Genomic DNA, 23,276 nt, shown 5'->3' on the forward strand with positions numbered 1-23,276 from the left:
AGTTCATCGTGCCGCAGACACTTACCGCAGATGTTGTCGCCCTGGACCAAAGCGTCCAGGAGCTCCCACATATTGCAGCAGCAACACACCTCCTGTTTTCCCATTTTATTTAATTAATTAGTTTAGTATTAATCAAGCATTTACCCTATATAGTTTATTAAATTAGTTAAACAAATAAAGGTTAGTTTTTAGAATTTAGTTATCTGCTATATGTTAATTTAAAAGAAAAACTTAGTGCACAATCACTACCAATCACTTACCTGCCTTACTTGTGATGTCACACAGTAGAGTTCTCCTCACCCGGAGCCGTGCGATCACCTGAGAGAGGCAAAAAACCAAATAAAAACCCAGTCCAATTGGGGGAAAAATCCGGGAAAATTGCTCTCCGACCCAACCAGGCGATGGAAACTAGTCCAGGAGATCACACTGGTCGTATGCTGTGGTCTGCTCTGGCTTTTATCCCCACTCTTGAGCCTTGGTCTGCTCCCGCTCAGGTACACCGCCGCTCTGCGGAAAAGTTAGGAAAAACAAGGCAAAGCAACACCTCCCGTCCCCACTTCACCGAACTCTCCCACTTACCAAACTCTGTTTTCTCACTCTGAGCTGCTGCACTCCGTGTCATAGGTAAAGCATTTGTATTTATCTTCAGCCAGAAGTGCTGAGTTGATGATCCTTTTTGGCCTCCTCCTGAGGTCCTCGGTCTTCAGCCAATTCGATTCACATCATATAGCATCAAGAAACGGCTGATTCCATTGGAAACAGCAACAGCTGGGCCCAAACAACATCCTGGTTCCTGTGCTCCAGAACTAGCCGTATTCCAGTATAGCTACAACACTGGCATCTATCCGATAAGTGGCAAGTAACATTAGCGCCACACAAGTATTAGGCAATAACCATTTCCATTAAGGGAAAGCCGAACCACCTCCACTTGACATCCAATGGCATTGCTATCACCGAGTCCACCAGAATCCTGAGGGGGTCACCATTGACCAGAAACGTAACTGGACCAGCCACATAAATGCTGTAGCTACTGGAGCAGGTCAGAGGCTGGGTATTCTGCAGGAGGTGGCTCACACCCTGACTCAGCGAAATCTCTCCTCCACCTGCACTGCACAATTCAGAAGTGTGATGGAATACTCTCCATTTATCTGGATAGATGTAGCAGCAGCAACACTCAAGAACCTCAACACCATCCAGGATAAAGCAGTCAACTTGATTGGCACCTCATCTACCATGTTAAATATCCACTCCCTTCACCACCATGCCATGGTTGCAGTGTGTACTATCTGCAGGATGCACTGAAGCAAATTGCTAGGGCTTCTTTGGCAGCACCTCCTAACACATAACCTTCACCACCTCGAAGGTCAAGGGCAGCGGGTGCTTGGGAACACCATCATCACCAAATTTCCCTCCAAGTCGCATGCGATCCTGATCTGGACATATATCGCTGCTCCTTCATTATTGTTGGATCAAAATCCTGCAACTCCCTACTGACCAGCACTATAGGAGTACCTTTACCACATAGACTGCAGTGGTTCAAGATGGCCCACCACCACCTTCTCGAGGGCAACTGGGGATGGGCAATAAATACTGGTCTTGCTAGTGATGCCCATATCCTGAAGAATGTTTTTAAAAAAAAAAAAATGACTGCTTTCATGGTATATCTAATAGGAGGCAGTTTAAGAAGGAACGGTAGCATAGTGGTTATGTTATGGCACGATAAGTCCAGAGGACTGGATTGATAATCTGGAGACCTGAGTTCAAATCTCACCGTGGCTACTGGGGAATTTAAATTCAGTTAATTAAATAAATCTGGAATTAAAAATAACTAGTATCAGTAATGGTGACCATGAAATTAGTGGAGTGTCGTAAAAAACCTATCTGGTTCACTTGAGTGCTATAGGGAAGGAAATCTGCTGTCCTTACCCGGTCTGGCATATATGTGACTCCAGACCCACAGCACTGTTGCTGACTCTTAACTGCCCTCTGAAATGGCCTAGCAAGCCACTCAGTTGTAACAAACCGCTACAAGAAACAAAAAAAACAGATAGACCACCCGGCATTGGCTTTGGGCACGACAACAGCACACCCAGCCCAGTCGACCCAACAAAGTCCTCCTCACCAACATCTGGGGACTTGTGCCTGATGCAGTCATACCAACAGAATCATACCTTCCTGCCAATGTCCCAGACCCCAGACTCCTCCATCACCATCCCTGGGCATGTCCTGTCCCACCGGAAGGACAGACACACCAGGGGTGGCGGCACAATGCTATACAGTCGGGAGCGAGAAGCCCCGGGAATCCTCACATTGACTCCGGACCCCATGAAGTCTCATGGCTTCAGGTCAAGCATAAGCAAGGAAACCTGCTGATTACCACCTCCCACCTTCCCTCAACTGAAGAATCAGTACTGCTCCATGTTGAACAGCACTTGCAAGGGCACAGAATGTACTCTGGGTGGGGGACTTCAATGTCCATCACCAAGAGTGGCTCGGTAACACCACTACTGACCAACCTGGCCAAGTCCTAAAGGACATAGCTGCCAGACTGGGCCTGCAGCAGGTGGTGAGAGGACCAACATGAGGGGAAAAACCTATTTGACCTCATCCTCACCAATCTACCTGTCGCAGATGCATCTGTCCATGACCGCATTGGTAGGAGTGACCACCGCACAGTCCTTGTGGAGACGAAGTCCCGTCTTCACATTGAGGACACACTCCATTGTGTTGTGTGGCACTACCAAAATTCAGAACAGATCTAGCAGCCATAAACTGGGCCATCGGCAGCAGCAGAATTGTATTCTACCAGAATCTGTAACCTCATGGCCCAGCATATCCATTACTCTACCATTAACACCAAGCCAGGCAATCAGCCCTAGCTCAATGAGAAGAGTAGAAGAGCATGCTAGGAGCAGTACCAGGTGTACCTAAAAATGAGGTACCAACCTGGGGAAGCTGCAACGCAGGACTACATGCATGTTAAACAACGGAAGCAGCATAATATAAAGAGAGTTAAGCGATCCCACAACCAACAGATCAGATTAAAGCTCTGCAGTCTTGCCACATCCAGTCAGGAATGGCGGTGGACCATTAAACAACTGACGGGAGGACAAGGCTCCATGAACATTCCCATCCTCAATGATGGCGGAGCCCAGCACGCAATTGCAAAAGACAAGGCTGCAATGTTTGCAACCATCTTCAGCCAGAAGTGTTGACTGGCTGATCCATCTCGACCTCCTCCTGAGGTCCCCACCATCACAGAAGCCAGTCTTCAGCCAATTCGATTCACTTCGTGTGATATCAAGAAATGGCTGAGCGCACTGGATACAGCAAAGGCTATGGACACTGACAACATCCCGGCTGCCATGCTGAAAACTTGTACTCCAGAACTAGCCGCGCCTCGAGCCAAGCTGTTCCAGTGCAGCTACAACACTGGCATCTACCTGACAATGTGGAAAACAGCCCAGATACGTCCTGATCACAAAAAACAAGACAAATCCAATCCAGCCAATTAACGCCCCATATGTCTACTCTCAATCATCAGCAAAGTGATGGAAGGTGTCATCAACAGTGCTATCAAGCGGCACTTGCACAGCGATAACTTGCTTACCAATACTCAGTTTGGGTTCCGCCAGGATCACTCGGCTCCAGACCTCATACTGCCATGGTCCAAACATGGATAATGAATTCCAGAGGTGAGGTGAGAGTAACAGCCCTTGACATCAAGGCAGCATTTGACCGAGTGTGGCGTCAAGGAGCCCTAGTAAGATTGAAGTAAATGGGAATCGGGGGAAAGACTCTCCACTGACTGGAGTCATACCTAGCACAAAGGAAGATGGTTATGGTTGTTGGAGACCAATCATCTTGGCTCCAAGACATTGCTGCAGCAGTTCTTCAGGGCAGTGTCCTAGGACCAACCATCTTTAGCTGCTTCATCAATGACCTTCCCTCCTTCATAAGATCAGAAGTGGGGATGTTCACTGATGATCGCACAGGGTTCAGTTCCCCTCAGAATATTATACTTTTCAATAAGATCACCTCTCATTCTTCTAAACTCCAATGTGTATAGGCCCAACCTGCTCAACCTTTCTTCATAAGACAACCCCTAAACCTAGTGAACCTTCTCCTGGACTGCCTCCAATGCAAGTATATCCTTCCTTAAATAAAGAGACCAAAACTGTACACAGTATTCCAGGTGTGGCCTCACCAACGTCCTGTACAGTTGTAGCAAGACTTCCCTACTTTTATACTCCATCCCAATAAAGACCAACATTCCATTTGCCTTCCTAATTATTTCTTGTACCTGCATACTAACTTTTTGTGTTTCATGTACAAGGACCCCCAGATCCCTCTGTACCGCAGTGATGGAATACTCTCCACTTGCCAGGATGAGTGCAGCTCCAACAACACTCAAGAAGCTCGACACCATCCAGGACAAAGCAGCCCACTTGATTGGCACCTCATGCACCACCTTAAAAAATTCCCTCCCTCCACCACCGGCGCACTGTGGCTGCAGTGTGTACCATTTACAAGATGCACTGCAGTAACTCGCCAAGGCTTCTTCGACAGCACCTCCCAAACCTGCGACCTCTACCATCTAAAAGGACAAGAGCTGCATGGGAACACCATCACCTCCAAGTCACACACATCCTGAATTGAAAATATATCGCCATTCATTCATCGTCGCTAGTTCAAACTCCTTCACCACGCAAACTGCAGCGGTTGAAGAAGGCAGCTTACCACCACCTTTTCAAGGGCAATTAGGGATGGGCAATAAATGCTGGCCTTGTCAGCGACGCCCACATCCCAGGAACGAATTAAAAAAAAACTGAACTTGCAATTAAAAAATGTCTCTCATATATCCTTCTTAGGATATCTCAAAAATACTTCATAGCTAACATTGATTTTGAAGTTCATTTACATGATTTGGAGGCAAACTTGGCAACCAATTTGTGGACCGATGGGCCCTACAAACAGCAATGACAAATGACAAATTTTTTTTTTTGTCTGGTTGAGAGACACATGTTTGCAAGGACACCGGCAGAACTCCCTGTTTTTCGAAAAAATGCAGTGGGATCGTTTACATCCACCTGAACAAGCAGGTAGAGCCTCCATGTACAGTCTCGTCTGAAACATGGCACTTCTGGCAATGGAGCGCATCTCAGTACTAAACTGCACTGTCAGCCTAGATTATATACGCCAGTCCCTGGAGTGGGGTTTTGAATCACAAACCTTCTGAGTTAGAGGCAAGAGTGCTACCAACAGAATTAAGTTGATACTCGTTTATGTTTTGTCTCCAGAGGTGTTCTGTTTCTTGTAACCTTCCTCCTGGGCTAGCCTGAAATCCAGATATACTGAAATAACAAACAGAATGGTCCAGTTCATTATTACGCAGCACAGAATGGCTATCTGAATTCGTGGTCAGTGCAACCCAGATAGTTTACATGCACCATGCAATGGCCCTGTTGTCTTCGTTAGTTGGCTGGCAGTAGAATTTTCCCCCTTTGCTTCTATCGCTGAATCGTGATAATCTGAATCATTGTTTCTGTTCCAGGTTAAACGTCCCCCAGAAATCTGTATCGTGCTGCACCCTCAGGGATTGATCAGTGTTGAAGATAGCCACGTTGTAGTGGATTTACATGTTAATTGCCCGGCCAACTACCCAGATATGTGAGTACCTGACCCTTACTGGCCTTTATTACAAGAGGATTTGAATACAAGAGTAAAGATGTCTTATTGCAATTGTATAGAATCATAGAAATTTACAGCATGGGAGGAGGCCATTTTTGGCCCATTGTGTCAAAAGTTTAACATTACCATGAGATTAAGAGTCTGGTGCTCTATCGACTGAGCTAGCTGGGCCTGGTGAGACCACACCTGGAGTATTGTGTACAGTTTTGGTCTCCCTAACTAAGAAAGGATATACAGGTTGAACCTCTCTTATCCGGGACTCCCTTATCCGGCACCACCCCTCGTCTGGCACCACTCTCGGCCGCCGGGTGGCGCATACGCATAACGCGGCCAGTCAAAAATCCTTCTTGCCAAATAATCTTTCTCCTCAATCGGCTGCCTCCTCCTTGCCGCCCTGCTGGAACTCCTGCAGCCACAGTCCTCGGGCTGGCTGCTGCTCCCACAGCGATCCTTCCGGAGGGTCAGGCAGATGGGCCGGGTCCTCTGACCCGCTCGGGCGACCTCCTTCCTCCCCACCCTCGGGCCGATGACTTCCCCTCATCCGACAAAATCCCTCATTCGGCACAGGCCAGGTCCTGAGGGTGCCGGATAAGGGAGGTTCAACTTGTACTTGCCATAGAGGGAGTGCAACAAGGTTCACCAGACTGATTCCTGGGATAGGGGGATTGTCCTGTGAGGAGATTTACCCTCAACGACTGTCTGTCTCACCTGTGACAGGGACTGTGGTTATTGTATTGGACTGTTCAGTCACCTGAGAACTAATTTTTAGAGTGAAAGCATGTCTTCCTCGATTCCGAGGGACTGCCTATGATGATGATGATGATGATGATGATATCCAGTATATCACTCCCCGAAAGACCTTCCAGATGACGCACCTTATTTGTCAGAAATCTTGCATTAATGTAAGCGCAGATCCATTGATATTTTTTGTTTCCCATTCACTTTATTACATTTTTCTTGTTTTTTTGTATCTCATGGCCACTACTCCCTGGACAGCCTGACTGGTGTACAACTTTCTGTGCATTGAACAGTGCATGCAAAACCAGGTGCTGGGACTCGGCTGAACAGCCTGCCAACTGTATGCACAATCCCAGCCAAATTCAAAAAGGTCTGCCACAGTAGGAACTAGGAGCAGAAGTAGGCCATTCGGCCCCTCGAGCCTGCTCTGCCATTTAATAAGATCATGGCTGATCTTCTACCTCAACTCCATTCTCTAGAGTTTAGTAGAATGAGAGGTGATCTCATTGAATCATACAAAATTCTTACAGGGCTTGACAACAACCTTCCGGATATAAAAGGGGTCAGAGGGTCTAGTAAGAAGGAGGAACTGAGGGAAATCCTTATTAGTTGGGAAATTGTGTTGGGAAAATTGATGGGATTGAAGGCCGATAAATCCCCAGGGCCTGATGGTCTGTATCCCAGAGTATTTAAGGAGGTGGCCTTGGAAATAGCGGATGCATTGACAGTGATTTTCCAACATTCCATAGACTCTGGATCAGTTCCTATAGAGTGGAGGGTAGCCAATGTAACCCCACTTTTTAAAAAAGGAGGGAGAGAGAAAACAGGGAATTATCGGTAGTGGGTAAAATGATGGAATCAATTATTAAGGATGTCATAGCAGCGCATTTGGAAAGAGGTGACATGATAGATCCAAGTCAGCATGGATTTGTGAAAGGGAAATCATGCTTGGCAAATCTTCTGGAATTTTTTGAGGACGTTTTCAGTAGAGTGGACAAGGGAGAACCAGTTGATGTGGTGTATTTGGACTTTCAGAAGGCTTTCGACAAGGTCCCACACAAGAGATTAATGTGCAAAGTTAAAGCACATGGAATTGGGGGTAGTGTGCTGATGTGGATTGAGAACTGGTTGGCAGACAGGAAGCAAAGAGTAGGAGTAAATGGGTAGTTTTCAGAATGGCAGGCAGTGACTAGTGGGGTACCGCAGGGTTCTGTGCTGGGGCCCCAGCTGTTTACATTTTACATTAATGATTTAGACGAGGGGATTAAATGTAGTATCTCCAAATTTGCGGATGACACTAAGTTGGGTGGCAGTGTGAGCTGCGAGGCGGATGCTATGAGGCTGCAGAGTGACTTGGATAGGTTAGGTAAGTGGGCAAATGCATGGCAGATGAAGTATAATGTGGATAAATGTGAGGTTATCCACTTTGGTGGTAAAAACAGAGAGACAGACTATTATCTGAATGGTGACAGATTAGGAAAAGGGGAGGTGCAACGAGACCTGGGTGTCATGGTACATCAGTCATTGAAGGTTGGCATGCAGGTGCAGCAGGCGGTTAAGAAAGCAAATGGCATGTTGGCCTTCATAGCGAGGGGATTTGAGTACAGTGGAAGGGAGGTATTGCTACAGTTGTACAGGGCCTTGGTGAGGCCACACCTGGAGTATTGTGTACAGTTTTGGTCTCCTAACTTGAGGAAGGACATTCTTGCTATTGAGGGAGTGCAGCGAAGATTCACCAGACTGACATATCAAGAAAGACTGGATCAACTGGGCTTGTATTCACTGGAGTTCAGAAGAATGAGAGGGGATCTCATAGAAACGTTTAAAATTCTGACGGGTTTAGACAGGTTAGATGCATGAAGAATGTTCCCAATGTTGGGGATGTCCCGAACCAGGGGTCACAGTCTAAGGATAAGGGGTAAGCCATTTAGGACTGAGATGAGGAGAAACTTCTTCACCCAGAGAGTGGTGAACCTGTGGAATTCTCTGCCACAGAAAGTTGTTGAGGCCAATTCACTAAATATATTCAAAAAGGAGTTAGATATAGTCCTTACTACTAGGGGGATCAAGAGCTATGGCGAGAAAGCAGGAATGGGGTACTGAGGTTGCATGTTCAGCCATGAACTCATTGAATGGCGGTGCAGGCTAGAAGGGCCGAATGGCCTACTCCTGCCCCTATTTTCTATGTTTCTATGATAGATTTTTGAATATTGAGGGAATCAAGGGATATGGAGAAAGTGGAGTTGAGGTAGATCATCAGCCATGATCTCGTTGAATGGCAGAGCAGACTCGAGGGGCCGAATGGCCTACTTCTGCTCCTAGTTCCTACTGTGGCAGGCCTTTTTGAATTTGGCTGGGATTGTGCATACTGTTGGCAGGCTGTTCAGCTGAGTTCCAGCACCTGGTTTTGCACGCACTGTTCAATGCACAGAAAGTTGTACACCAGTCAGGCTGTCCAGGGAGTAGTGGCCATGAGATACAAAAAAACAAGAAAAATGTAATAAAGTGAATGGGAAACAAAAAAATATCAATGGATCTGCGCTTACATTAATTTCTGACAAATAAGGTGCGTCATCTGGAAGGTCGTTCAGGGGGTGATATACTGGATATCATCATCATTGTCATCATAGGCAGTCCCTCGGAATCGAGGAAAACTTGCTTTCATTCTAAAAATGAGTTCTTAGGTGACTGAACAGTCCAATACAATAACCACAGTCCCTGTCACAGGTGGGATAGATAGTTGTTGAGGGTAAGTGAGGGTGGGACAGGTTTGCTGCATGCTCTTTCCGCTGCCTGCGCTTGAGTTCTGCATGCTCTCGGCGATGAGACTCGAGGTGCTCAGCGCCCTCCCGGATGCACTTCCTTAAGGCGGTCTTTGGCCAGGGACTCCCAGGTGTCGGTGGGGATGTTGCATTTTTATCCAGGAGGCTTTGAGGTTGTCCTTAAAACGTTTCCTCTGCCCACCTTTTGCTCGTTTGCCACGAAGGAGTTCTGAGTAGAGCGCTTGCTTTGAGAGTCTTGTGTCAGGCATGCGAACAATGTGGCCTGCCCAGCGGAGCTGATCGAGTCTGGTCAGTGCTTTGATGCTGGAGATGTTGGCCTGAACGAGGACGCTAACGTTGGTGCGTCTGTCCTCCCAGGGGATTTGTAGGATCTTCCGGAGGCATTGTTGGTGGTATTTCTCCAGTGATTTGAGGTGTCTACTGTACATGGTCCATGTCTCTGAGCCATACAGAAGGGTGGGTATCACTGCTGCCCTGTAGACCATGAGTTTGGTGGCAAATTTAAGGGCCTGATCTTCGAACACATTAGCTTTACACACACAAGGTCTAATGATTCCAATCATTGGGGTACTTAACAGGAATTGTTTGGAAAAGACTGTATCGGGAGAAATGGAGGTGGTATGGCAGTATATATAAACTCCACTGTTGAAACACAAGTGGGAGAGGAAAGAGCAGACACTAACCTTGAGTAGAATTACTAGATGGTTAGAGGGGAACTATTACTGGGGGGTATGTTATAGGTCCCACAGGCCAAATGAAAGTCTTGATCTGGAACTGTGGGATGACATAAGGAAGGCCGTGAGTCAGGAACCAACTATAGCAGTTGGAGATTTCAACTTGTCAGAAATTGGTTGGGTCAATAATGTCTTCACTGGTAAAGAATGGAAGGGATTTCGAGAGTTAATGGAAGACTGTTTTATGGCTCAGTTTGTAAAAGAGCAAACAAGGGGAGAAAACATCTTAGATTTGATCATGCGTAAAAGCTCCCAACACAAAGATGGGGTGAGGCTTTAAGTCCCAGTAATCATGATGTGATCACATTTTGACATTAGAAGGATTGAAGAGGTTATAAAAACCCAAACAAAATGGCCACATGCACAACAAGGCTCCAATTTCCTCACCTTATAAATTGTCCCATAACCCTAAGCTCAGAGATTCCCTACTGTATCAATGTGACATTCCCATTTCCCACATCAAACTGCCCGTGTCCTGCTTGTGATGTGTGCCCACTGAGACGTTTGATAAGTCTGCCCAGACTCATTCCGATGAGACCAAGAGATGAAATGGCAGTTATGTTGTGCTCCGTGCAGACTCCAACTGATGAGGCTGCCTCCAAAAGTACTTTGCATTGATGACTGGAGAGTTTTTTTTCTTTAGAACAGAGGAGGCTGAGGGGAGACTTTATTGACGTATTTAAAATTCTGAGCGGCCTCGCTAGAGTGGATAGGAAGGACCTATTTCCCTTAGCAACAACCCCTTATACAACCAGGGGACATAGATTTAAAGTAATTGGTAGGGGATTTCAGGGGAAATTTCTTCACCCAGAAGCCGGTGGGTGTCTGGAACTCACTGCCTGAAAGGGTGGTAGAGAAAGAAACCCTCATAGCATTTTAAAAAGTACTTGGATGTGCACTTGAAATGCCGTAACCTACAGGGCTACGGACCAAGAGCTGGAAAGTGGGTAGACTGGATAGCTCTTTGTCGGCTGGCGCGGACACAATGGGCCGAAATGGCCTCCTTCCATGCTATGATTCTATGTGAAAGTTGCACTGTAAACCACCACATCAACTAGCCTCACTGTGCTGCAGTTAGAGATTTACTTGCTCTTAGGGACCTCTGTTAAACACAGTGGGTGTGACAGATGTGTTTATTTATAAAACTATTTATTTTTAAAATGAGGGTAGTCTATATGACTGCCGATTTCAGACATGAGCCTGACTCTAACCAGGATACTTTGACTGTAGTCCGTGTTATAAGTGGTGTATGCAGTGCAGAATATAGGCCGAGTGAGTGCCGTTGGAAGGCGTTAAGCTGGCAGAACTAGTAGAGCAGAGCAGATTTGTAGTACATTCATTCACAGGTGATTTGTAAAACTATTATAAAACCAGCCAGCTAGTGGAAAGTGAAGCTGGTTCCTGTTGCACTGTCGACCATCTCAAAAGCTTCTTGGAGATAAAAGGCAGTCCGTTCACATGTATAGGGCATTGGTGAGGCCACACCTAGAGTATGTACAGTTTTGGTCTCCTTATTTAAGGAGGGATATACTTGTATTGGAGGCAGTTCAGAGAAGGTTCACGAGGTTGATTCCTGAGATGAAGGGATTTTATGAAGAAAGGTTGAGCAGGTGTTTAGAAGAATGAGAGGTGATCATACTGAAACATATAATATTCTGAGGGGGCTTGACAGGGTGGATGTAGAGAGGATGTTTCCCCTCATGGGGGAATCTAGAACTAGGGGGCTTAGTTTCAGAATAAGGGGTCGACCTTTAAGGGGAAATGAGGAGGAATTTCTTCTCTGAGGGTAATGAATCTGTGGAATTCTCTGCCCCAGAAAGCTGGCTGGGTCATTGAATATATTTAAGGTGGAGATGACAGATTCTTGAACTATAAAGGAGTTGAGGCCAAGATCAAATCAGCCATGATCTTATTGAATGGCGGAGCAGGTTCGAGGGGCCAAATGGCCTACTCCTGCTCCTATTTCTTAAGTTCTTATATCCATTTTTTTGGTAATTTTGGGGAAATGTGTTTGTAATAGTCTCTCTAATTTGAAGTTGTTTTCATCCGAAGACAATTGGAGACTGATGCCATGTCAGAGAGACCGGTTATAATTTGACAATTTAATTCCTTTCCCCGAACACTTTTTGTGTTCATAGCCAGAGAGCGCTTTCCATAAGCAGACCAAATCTTCTAAGAACCCAGGTCGGAATCTTAATTCCTACGTGGTGAATGGGTTGATGTGGCCATTGATCAACAATCTCACATCCTGGTAAATCTCTTACTGGAGAATATATGGGATGCCCACCATGTTCTCCCATCACCTCAGCAGGCAGAGAATGACACACCACCAGGTCAGTGCATACATGCAAAGACTATAGGAGTGCAGACCACAGTAAGGCACTAAAACAGATAGTAGATTGGAATCAGAACAGGAGCAGGTGGTCACTATACCTTTTTTAGTAAGGTGCTTCTTGGACATGGTTGACCACCAGATGATCCTCCACTAGGAGTTGTTTTTTTCTTCAGTAATCTTTCAGGATGAGGTGCTGTTTGCAATGGGTGCAAGTTCCAATTCAATCACAGAACAAGGTTCAGAACGGGTTACCGCCTTCATGTGTCAACAAATCCGAGTCCTGATTACGTGTCTGTCGCAGGCCCAGGGAGTGTTTTTTTCCCAAAATCTTGACTGTCAGGGTTGCTGCCCTGTATTTTTTTTTTCTGCTTTTAATCTTTAATTTTTTTTCTTTGTTGAGATGTGTTCAGGTTATTTGTGTGTTCACTGAACAGATGTTTCCACTGGTGCGTGAGACTAGGACTGGGGGGCATGATCTTAGAATAAGGGGCCGCCCATTTAAAACTGTTGAGAAATTTCTTCTCTGAGGGTTGTGAATCTGTGGAATTCACTGCCTCAGAGCTGTGGAAGCTGGGACATTAAATAAATTTAAGACAGAAATAGACAGTTTCTTAAACGATAAGGGGATAAGGGGTTATGGTGAGCAGGCAGGGAAGTGGACCTGAGTCCATGATCAGATCAGCCATGATCTTATTGAATGGCGGAGCAGGCTCGAGGGGCCGTATAGCCTACTCCTGTTCCTATTTCTTATGTGGTTTTATGCTGTTTTTTTGATGGTGTTGCATATTGAGTTCGGTCCCTGATAGTTCAGCGAGTGTATTCAGTGAAAAGCTGAGCCAAACAGCCCAGGAAGTTAATGGGCTCCAACTCTTCCCTCCCAACTCCCCTGCCCAGGTTCTGTTTTCAGTAGGCTGTTATGAACTGGAGATGAGAGTAAAAATCTATGGGCCCCCTTGCTGAGGTCAAGCATGTGCAACTATCTGGTCACGACTGGATTTGGCTCAAATGTGATGGTCTATATGAATGGTCTGCTGTCAGTCACTATGATGGCTCAAGATGAGCTGCTTGGGCAGGTAGCAGCAGAGTGTCGTGTGCTGCCTCATAGAACGTACTCCAGCAAACAATTGGGGTTGGAAATTCAGTACTGCCTCAATTGGGGCGGTAACCCAGGCGGAGCGGTACTTTTAGCGCCTTGAAAAAGTTTGCACCTCCCGCCCAGAAATTCATCCGAATCGGTCAAAGAGCTGACAGGGGCGATAAATCAGCCGTTGCACATCAGAGCTGGAGGGCCATAACGAAAGTTTGGTCGGTAAATTTTGTGGACTCATTGCACATGCACGGAACTCCGAGTCAGATACCAGGGAAAGCTGAGTCTTAATGGTGCGGCATAGTAATGCACCCATTAAAGTTTCAAAATCACTTGTTTTCAACCTGTACTGTTATGTCTGTCTGCTGCTGCAAACTGGGAGGCTCACTCACCGTGCTGTGTGTAAACGTTGCACTGACTGACCCCCGACGGAAGCACTTCCTCTTCCCTTTAAGTAGTCACCGGTTAACGACTCTGCAAGCCTGGACCCATTGTTTTTCCAGACATTGTGCTTGGCGACTGCTGAATGAGGCGGCCGCATCTCATTTACCGACCAGGGCACCAGTGTTGGTGTTACACCAGGAATACGTCGTGATCACACTGATTGTCAGCAGCCGGGTGCTACTGGTTTGCGCCCCCGGTAAGCCTCTAATGAATTTTCTGTCGGGGCGCTAAACGCTGTGCTCCCGGTCAGTAGCCTCTGGCCACTAACTGAGGCATCAGGCAACCGCAAATCCAGCCCAAAAAGTCTTTGGTCAAGGGGAAGGGGAGGCAACTGGTGAGAAAAATACTAATAAAATGACAAGCCCGGTAGCTTTGATATGGGCCTTTGTCATGCTTGGCAATGAGTTGATGAAATCAATTACACCACTGGCTGAAGTAAAGAAAGGCTAACTTGGTGCACAGTGTCCTGACTTTAGTCCTGGATTAACACACTGCTCTACTGTCATTCCCACAGACCTCCAGAAATCGAGCTAAAGAGAGCGAAAGGTCTGTCTAATGAAAAACTGAAACGGTTGCAGGCAGAGTTGGTGAAACTAGCCAAAGATCACTGTGGAGAGGTGAGGAAATATTAGGAAATGCCAGAGTCTGACTTAACTTGAATGCAATGTCACAGTATAATGTTTGCCCCTTTATACTGTGCCGAGGTATTTCCAGCTGTTTTAACACTCACCTATACTGTATTATTTTTGTCCTGTGTGCATACCTAAGGGTTCTGCTTCAGTACACACAGGGTGGTAACTTGCCATTAGTGCGCACCCTCAACCTGTTGGGGCTGCAATTAACTACATCGTCCAAAACAATTTAACTTGTGAAAGAGCTCATCAAGGGCCAGCGATATGGCAATCGCATTAGTGTCAGCTGTGGCTCAGTGGGTAGCACTCTCGCCTCTGAGTCAGAACGTTGTGGGTTCAAGTTCCACTCCAGGGACTTGAGCACAAAAAGAATTCTAGGTTGACACTCCAGTGCAGTGCTGAGGGAGCGCTGCATTGTCTGAGGTGCTGTCTTTTGGATGAGACGTTAAATCGAGGTCCCGTCTTCTCTCTCAAGTGGACACAAAAGATCCCAAGGCACTAATGAAGAGCAGGGGAGATATCCCTGGTGTCCTGGCCAATAACGATCCCTCAATCAACATAACAAAAAAAAACATATCTGGTCATTATCACATTGCTGTTTGTGGGAGCTGGCTTGTGTGCAAATTGGCTGCCGTGTTTCCTGCATTACAACAATGACTACACTCCAAAAGTGCTTCATTGGCTGTAAAGCGCTTTGTGACGTCCGGTGGTCATGAAAGATGCTATATAAATCCAAGTCTTTTTTTCTTTATCTTGTAACTGCTGCTGAATCTGACTGCATTCTAGTTTGTCAGCAAACTGACTGCCCTTACACAGTTAATTGTGGAATGATGACAACTGATAATGTGTCTCTTGCAGTGCTGTTCAGAGAAATACTATAGTGTTTCATTGTAGGGCATGGTTTCAGTTACATTATTAACCTTTAATGCACCTAGTTCTAGATTTCCCCCACGATGGGAAACATCCTCTCTGCATCTACCATGTCCAGCCTCCTCAGAATCTTATACATTTCAATAAGATCACCGTTCATTCTTCTGAACTCCAATGAGCATAGGCCCAACCTATTGTAACATCACGTCTCATTCTTCTAAACTCCAATGAGTATAGGCCCGACCTGCTTAACCTTTCTTCATAAGACAACCCTTTCATCTCAGGAATCAACATAGTGAACCTTCTCTGAACTTCCTCCAATACAAGTATATCCCTCTTTAAATAAGGAGACCAAAACTGTATGCAGTACTCCAGGTGTGGTCTCACCAACCTTGTAGTAGGACATCCCTACTTTTATACTCCATCCCCCTTGAAATAAAGGCCACCATTCCATTTGCCTTCCTGATTACTTTCCCCATTCCTAACATGAGGAGTTGAGCCCATCGCCTCTGCTGCCATCATGCCTGAGACCGGCTACCCAGGGACTTAGCACGACAGCAGGCGGGGTATTCACACACTGGGCCTTCATGGGACACAATTCTTTTTAAGTGCTGTATTGTTTAAAATAGCTCTAGTGCTCTCTTTGAAGAAGGGGCTGCTTGTAACCTTGTGTTACGGTGTTTCTCATGGTAGGTGATGATATTCCTCTTGGCGGATCATGTGCAGACATTTCTCAGTGAAAACAACATTCCTCCCTCCAAATCCTTCTACGAGGAAATGCTGAAGAACCAACAGGAGCAGCAGCAGCGGCGAGCACAGGAGGAACAGCTCAGGATAGAACAGAAAAAGAAGCACGAAGAGAAAATGGTGCGTGATGCATGATCTGTTCCACCACCTTTGTCTTAATCGTTTTAGTATTTGTCTTTTGGCATGTGATAACTGCACATAGGTTCCTGCTACATGCTCCATTTCCTTTTCGAACGGTGCTGACTCATGCTGATTCCACAGGCATGTGGGAGTCTTCACCCAAGTGGCCATTCTTCAGGGTAGCTTGACTGTCATTATGGGGAATTGCTGTCAAGCCACATTATATCGTCACCTGATGTCCACATACATGCTCACTTTCCCATGACCACCGGACGTCTCAAAGTGCTTTACAGCCAGTGAAGTACTTTTGGAGTGTAGTCATTGTTCCCACATTACAACAGTGACCACACTCCAAAAGTACTTCATTGGCTGTAAAGCGCTTTCAGACGCCGTGAAAGGCACTATATAAATGTAAGTATTTTTTTCTACCTAATCACAGATCATTCTGTTTTTCTTCTCCCTGCCCCTTTTCCTTGGCTCTGTTCTTCCTTACAAGCTGTTCATCTGTAACATCCCCTGGTTCTGATGAAAGATCATCGACTTGAAACGTTATCCTGCCCTTTTCCACAGATGCTACCTGACCTGCTGAATGTTTCTAGTATTTTCTGTTTTTATTGTTGTACCTCTTCAATCCTTCATTTCAAACCTCCTGTTAACGCCTACTCTCTGAAAGTCAATAACAACAGCTGGAATTTATATAGCACAACGGCCCAAGGCAATGCACAGGAGCATTATCGGATAAAAGGTCTGAATTCTGGGGGTGAGGTGAGAGTGACTGCCCTTGACATCAAGGCAGCATTTGACTGAGTGTGGCATCAAGGGGCCCCAGTAAAATTGAAGTCAATGGAAATCACGGGGAAAACTCTCCACTGGCTGGAGTCATACCAAGCACAAAGGAAGATGGTTGTGCTGGTTGGAGATCAATCATCTCAGCCCCAGGACATTGCTGCAGGTGTTCCCTCAGGGCAATGACCTACGCCCAACTATCTTTAGCTGCTTCATCATAAGGTCAGAAGTGGGGATGTTCCCTGATGATTGCACGGTGTTCAGTTCCATTTACAACTCCTCAGAAAATGAAGCAGTCCATGCCTGCAAACATAATCATCATCATCATCATAGGCAGTCCCTTGAAACGAGGATGACTTGCTTCCACGCCAAAAAAAGGATGAGTTCACAGGTGTTTCAATGAAGGACCCAAACTACATCTTGAAAGGTGGAAGATGCCTGTGCGTGCATTTTTTTAACATGCACAGCAGCCACCACATTGGCTTGACAGAGCTAGGTTTTGGTCTAGTGGCAAGGATTACCCAAGACAACTGGAGACCTGCTCTGCTGCACGGGCCGAGTGCGCACATGTATCGCAGTGTAGGCTGGCCCGTGCTGCCCCTGGCCCCGAACTCGCACCTCCCTTGGGCCCCGATCATGTCCCTCCACAGTCTCTCGCAGCTCCTTCGCCTCGACCTCGCCGCTCCTGCTGTATCTGCCCACGCTCCAATCACCGACCTGGATCGTGTTGATGTAGGGGTAAAAGGATGCTTCTCTCCCTCAAGGTGGACTAACTGATGTAGTTAATCGACACCTCGCCCTTCTGTTGGGGTTAAAAGGAAGGCTTCTCTTCCTCGGGGTGGATTAACTGATATAGATAATCGACACCTGACCCAGCTCCCACTGTATAACAACCACGGAAGTAAACAAACGAAACCTCAGGTTTACCGGTTTTATGACGAGCAATGCACAGGAAGGTTCAGCCTAAAACCTCTAAAATACAAGAGGTTTCAAGTGCAATTTATACAGGTTTTGGAGAGGAGCACCCTCCTACAAAATCCTCGATAGGTCTAATTCTATCAGCGAAGTTACATTGATTTGTCGACTCTTATCAAACTGTCTCTGAGTGGCATATGCAATTGGCCATCTTCTATGGTGTTGTTCCATGACTTGCATTTTGCCACAGTATCTTATCTCTTCCGCAGACTTCTGATCAACAACTGCTGATTTTACTGTTTAAGTATTACAGAGGTTACAGGTTCAGTTTAACGCGTTATATATTTGTGCTATACCTATATAAGCAAGTGTTACATACATGGGCAATTATACAGACCCTCCTAATACTGATAAGTTCACTACCTTCAGCATAATTCTGACCACCTATTTGCAACTCTTACAATTTATCCCTTGCTGTACCTTGCAGTGGCATGCCTCCACGCTGCCCATGGCCGCTGCTCACCGCTCCTTTTATGGCCCCGAGGGACCTGCGAGGGAACATCAGTGGCAGATCGGGGCCATAAAAAGGAGCGGCGAGCGGCGGCCATGGGCAGCGTGGAGGCCCCGACCTGCGAGGGAACATCAGCCCACATGCAGCAAGACCTGGACAATATTCAAGCTTGGGCTCATAAGTGGCAAGTAACATTTGTGCCACACAAGTGCCAGGCAATGACCATCCAACAAGCAAGAGTCTAACCACCTCCCCATGATATTCAGCATTACCATCGCCGAAATTGTCATTCCATAATTTGTTAAAAGGTTGCAAATGCTAGGTTGGATTCCCTTTTACTCAACCAGCATGTTTTCAACTCCCTTCTCCAGTTCCTACTATGTTTCAAAAACACTAACTAAAATTATACTGCACAGTAGAACTAATTGCTTTCAATTTCCAACATTTAGTCGTGTCCCTCCCCCACCCACCCCCCCACCCAATTTTTGGTCAGCTGAATATCTGACACTCGTGAAAGCTAAGAGTCTCCAAAACAAGCTCTGAAAAAGTCCACACAGATAGTATTTCTATTTGCTTGCCTGTGGAGTTGACCCTCTCTTCCTGTAGGGACGCACCCAAAATCTGGAGAACTTCGGCACGTTGGCTCCCATGTGTGCGCTGTGGCACCGCTGGAGTTTAGTCAGATAAAACTGCATCGCTTATTAGCACAGAGCATCATTAGCTTGGAGTTATCTGCGACTACCAGAATCGTACAGCACTGTAGGAGGACATTCGGCTCATCGTGCCTGTGCTGGCTCCCTGAAAGAGCGATCCAATTAGTCCCACTCCCCTGCTCTTTCCCAATCGCCTGGCACATTTTTCATTTTTAAGTAGTGATCCAATTCTCTTGTGAAAGTTACTATTGAATCTACTTTCACCACCCCATCAGTCAATGCATTTCAGATCATAACAACTTGCTAAGTTTAAAAATAAAAATAAACTCACCGCACCCCCCCTCCCCAACCCGGCTTTTTTGCCAATTATTTTAAATCCTTGTTCTCTGGTTACCGAGCCTCCTGCCAGTGGAAACTGTTTCTCCTTATCTACTCCATCAAAAAATCTCTCGATTAAATCTCTCTTTAACCTACTCTGCTCTAAGGAGAACAACCCCAGCTTCTCCGGTCTCTCCATATAACTGAAGTCCCTCATACCTGGTACCATTCCTGTAAATCTCTGCACCCTCTCCAAGGCCTTGATATCCGACCTAAAGTGTGGTGCCCAGGATTGGACAAAATACTCTAGCTAAGGTCTAACCAGTGATGTCTTAAGATGCTTTTGTACTCTATGCCTTTATTTACCGATGTAACGGGTTTTAAGCAGCTATTTTCCAGTTCAGATGAAAGGACACCGACCTGAAGCATTAACTATTTCTCTCTCCGCAGCTGCAGCCTGATCTGATTGTTTCCAGTTTCTGTTAATATTTCAGATTTCCAGCATCCAACAGTATTTTGCCTTTTAAAGGTTTTCCTGTTTCGTCTGTTGCAGACTTGTGACATTTTTATGTGAATAATAATGGTCAACTCTCTTTTTTGAAGCAACGTGACATCCTTGAAGAAATACAGAGACGCAAAGAGGAGAAAAGAGATGCAAAGAAACTGAATCAGTTGGCCAAGCAGGTTGGTAGGAGGTTGTCTCTTCAGACTTGTAGTTCACCAGAGGGGCAGATGAGAAACTTGACTGCGTTCTTGATGAAGTAACGGAGAGGGTTGATGAGGGTAGTGCAGTTGATGTTGTGTATATGGACTTTCAAAAGGTGTTGATAAAGTTCCACAAATGATTTGTTAGCAAAATTAAAGCCCATGAAATGAAAGGGGCAGCAGCAGCAGCATGGATACGAAATAGGCTGAGACAGAAAGCAGAGAGTAGCGGTGAATAGTTGGAGGGAAGTAAATAGTGGTGGCCCCAGGGGTTACTACTAGGACCACTGCTGTTTTTGATGTACATTAATGACCTGAACTTGGGTACAAAGGGCATAATTTCAAAGTTTGCAGAGGAGAGGACATAAAATGCGGTGATGAGGATAGTTGCAGATTTCAGAACATAGACAGACTAGTGACATGAGCAAACCCATGGCAGATTAAATTAACGCAGAGAAGGGTGAAATTATGCATTTTGGTAGGAAGAATGAGAGGCAACTGAAAGGCAGCCGTTTCTCTGATTGGCTCTCCATTTTCACATGATCTATTGCTGATTGGTCCCCTTGGAGGATAAGCCACACCCTGAAGTTCTTCTGGAATGTGTAACTCGAACCACCCAGCCCAAGTTCTGAGTGACTTTCCAATTTGTAATTCAATCCATTTTGACTTCAGAAGCCACAGAGGATAGATCTCCCCAAAAGCCACCAAGTTCCAGCAGAAGTCCATTACCCCAGCGTAAGTGCATCCCTCCACCAGCTAATGTCCCTTACCCAAGTGCAAGACCTTACCCTCCCACATAGATGGGGCATTATGTGCGGATTGTTAACAGGTTTATTGGGTATGAAGTGAATAGTGACAGTGCCGTGACTTCTGGATTTCATCCACCCCAATATTGTCCCTTGTAACACACGCACCAAGCTACATGCACCAGGGGGTTGGAAGAATGTGATCCGCCTTATGAGTTCCCTCTCTCCCCTCCGATCCCCCTCCCCCTCCCCCAGGCTGTGTCTCTCTCTCTCTCTCTCTCTCTCTCTCTCTCTCTCTCTCTCTCTCTCTCTCTCTCTCTGTGTGTGTCTCTCTCTCTCTCTCCTTTGTTCCCCCTGTCCACTCTCTCTCTTTCCTTCCTTCCCCTCCCCGTCCGTCCAAGCTCTCTCTCTTTCTCTTCCCCTCCCCCCCCCAGCTCACTTGCGCTTCCCCCCCCACCCCCGAGCATGCTCGCTCCCGTCCGCTCCCTCCCCTCCGAGCCCACCTGCCCGCTCGCTCCCTCCCCCCGAGCCCGCCTGCTCCCTCTCTCTCTCTCTCCCCCCGAGCTCTCTCGCTCTCTCTCCCCCCGAGCTCTCTCGCTCTCTCTCTCCCCGCTGCCCCACTTCTTGCTCTCCCCGCCGTCCCACTCTCTCTTCTGCATGATTCAATAAGAAAGATCATTTGATCCTGATGGGCAAATATAAAAATGTGCAGTCTGCTCTCCCGTATCACGTGCCGAATAAATAGGCTCTTGACTGTAAGGCGTGTGTCGTCACTAGTCTTTTTGGAGGTCTACTCCAAATGGCAGATTCATGAAAATTACAGCACAGTATGTGAAAAGGTATATAGGGAAAGGGCAGGGAAATGGATTAGAGTACACAGCTCAAGTAGAAGAGATAGCCATTACACAGAATCCATTGATCCTATGTTGCCATTACACAGAATCCCTGACCATTGGTCCATTGATCCTATGTCGTGGCTATCTCTTCAATTTGAGCTGTGTACTTCAGCCCATTTTCCTATATCGCTTTATATACTTTTTCAAATACAAATCCCTTTATAAATAATGTCGTCTTTGCCTCAGTAGCCACCTGTCGTAAAGCATTCCGTATTCTCATAACCCTAAAACATAATTTTTTTGTTGTATGAAGAAGTTTTTCCTAACATCTCAATCTGTTTTCCGATAATTAAGATTGGTTTCTTCATTAATTTGTGTTTAGAATTTTTAATCCAGTTATCTCCTGTTTGGTTCTATTCTGTTGTCACTATCTCATGATAGACGACAGGTCCATGGGCATCAACAGTCCTCCAGCACTTTACCTAGGCGGCCATTTCACATGTGCAAACCCTGACAGTAAATATTGGCGTGCTGTTCCACTGGGGAAGTGCACATTGCAGTGGAAGCTGATTCTGTCCTTGCCTGACATCCACACCCACATGTTTCCACTCGGGTTCACTGGGTCACAATCAGGAATGGGAGTGCTGATAGTTTTTTTCCTCCCTGAGCTAGGGACACTGAGGCTAACAGTAACACTCGAAATGTGTGTGTGTGTGTGTGTGTGTGTGTGTGTGTGTAATCTTCCACTTTTACTTTCCTCACACCCCAGGAGCAGCTGGAAAGTGCCCAAGTATCCATTGCGGGAAATCCTTTCAGAATCCCTGCTTTAAACCTGCAGCTTTATGCCAGCTCGAATGAAAATGCAGCGGACCAAGTCGATCACAAAAAGGGAGGGAACAACCGACGTCGAACAAATTCCAACGGCCGCTCAAAGTACGGAGGTTGCAGCAGAATTTAAGCAGTAAGAGCGTGGGTGCCCAACGCAGGTGAAGCTAAGTTGAATGAGCCTACTGGTTCACCAGCCAGGTCTCACAATTTGAGGCACTTTCAATATGGCCTATTATTGATATTTAGTTAGATTTAAACATTTTTACAGTTTCCATCTAGAATTTAAATAATCTGCTCCTGACAGATGCCAGTGTATCCACTCTGGCAGCACCTAGGGCAGCTGAAGGGTAAAGCTCTCCACATTGGCCCAACAAGGTACCTCAACTCCACCTTGAATAGAATCCCTCTTGCAGAACCAATATTGACAATTCCATTTTCTCCTTTTCAGTTTTGAACAACCCTCTTTGCCCTGCTCCCCCTCTTCCCCCCCCTCCCCCCCCGGCTCCCTCTTTACCCCCCTCTCTTTACCCCCCTCTCTTTACCCCCCTCTCTTTACCCCCCTCTCTTTACCCCCCTCTCTTTACCCCCCTCTCTTTACCCCCCTCCCTTTACCCCCCTCCCTTTACCCCCCTCCCTTTACCCCCCTCCCTTTACCCCCCTCCCTTTACCCCCCTCCCTTTACCCCCCTCCCTTTACCCCCCTCCCTTTACCCCCCTCCCTTTACCCCCCTCCCTTTACCCCCCTCCCTTTACCCCCCTCCCTTTACCCCCCTCCCTTTACCCCCCCTCCCTTTACCC

The 23,276-nt window shown here is 46.4% G+C and overlaps 1 protein-coding gene across 13 annotated transcripts in view; it reads left to right on the plus strand.

The window, feature by feature from the left end:
• eif2ak4 (eukaryotic translation initiation factor 2 alpha kinase 4) overlaps nt 1-23,276 on the plus strand; it is a 189,496-nt gene that overhangs the window by 8,188 nt on the left and 158,032 nt on the right. For all 13 annotated transcript variants that reach the window (XR_011593046.1, XR_011593048.1, XR_011593047.1 and 10 more), the window contains exons 2-6: nt 5,555-5,670; nt 14,327-14,429; nt 16,008-16,181; nt 19,968-20,048; nt 22,421-22,584. Coding sequence is in view for 7 of the 13 variants with exons in the window: in XM_070878735.1 (XP_070734836.1) it covers nt 5,555-5,670; nt 14,327-14,429; nt 16,008-16,181; nt 19,968-20,048; nt 22,421-22,584 (638 nt within the window). In the remaining 6 variants the exon portion in view is untranslated. The remainder of the gene's footprint in view (nt 1-5,554; nt 5,671-14,326; nt 14,430-16,007; nt 16,182-19,967; nt 20,049-22,420; nt 22,585-23,276) is intronic.

The sequence above is a fragment of the Pristiophorus japonicus genome, chromosome 4 (assembly GCF_044704955.1).
Source record: "Pristiophorus japonicus isolate sPriJap1 chromosome 4, sPriJap1.hap1, whole genome shotgun sequence".
NCBI lineage: Eukaryota > Metazoa > Chordata > Chondrichthyes > Pristiophoridae > Pristiophorus > Pristiophorus japonicus.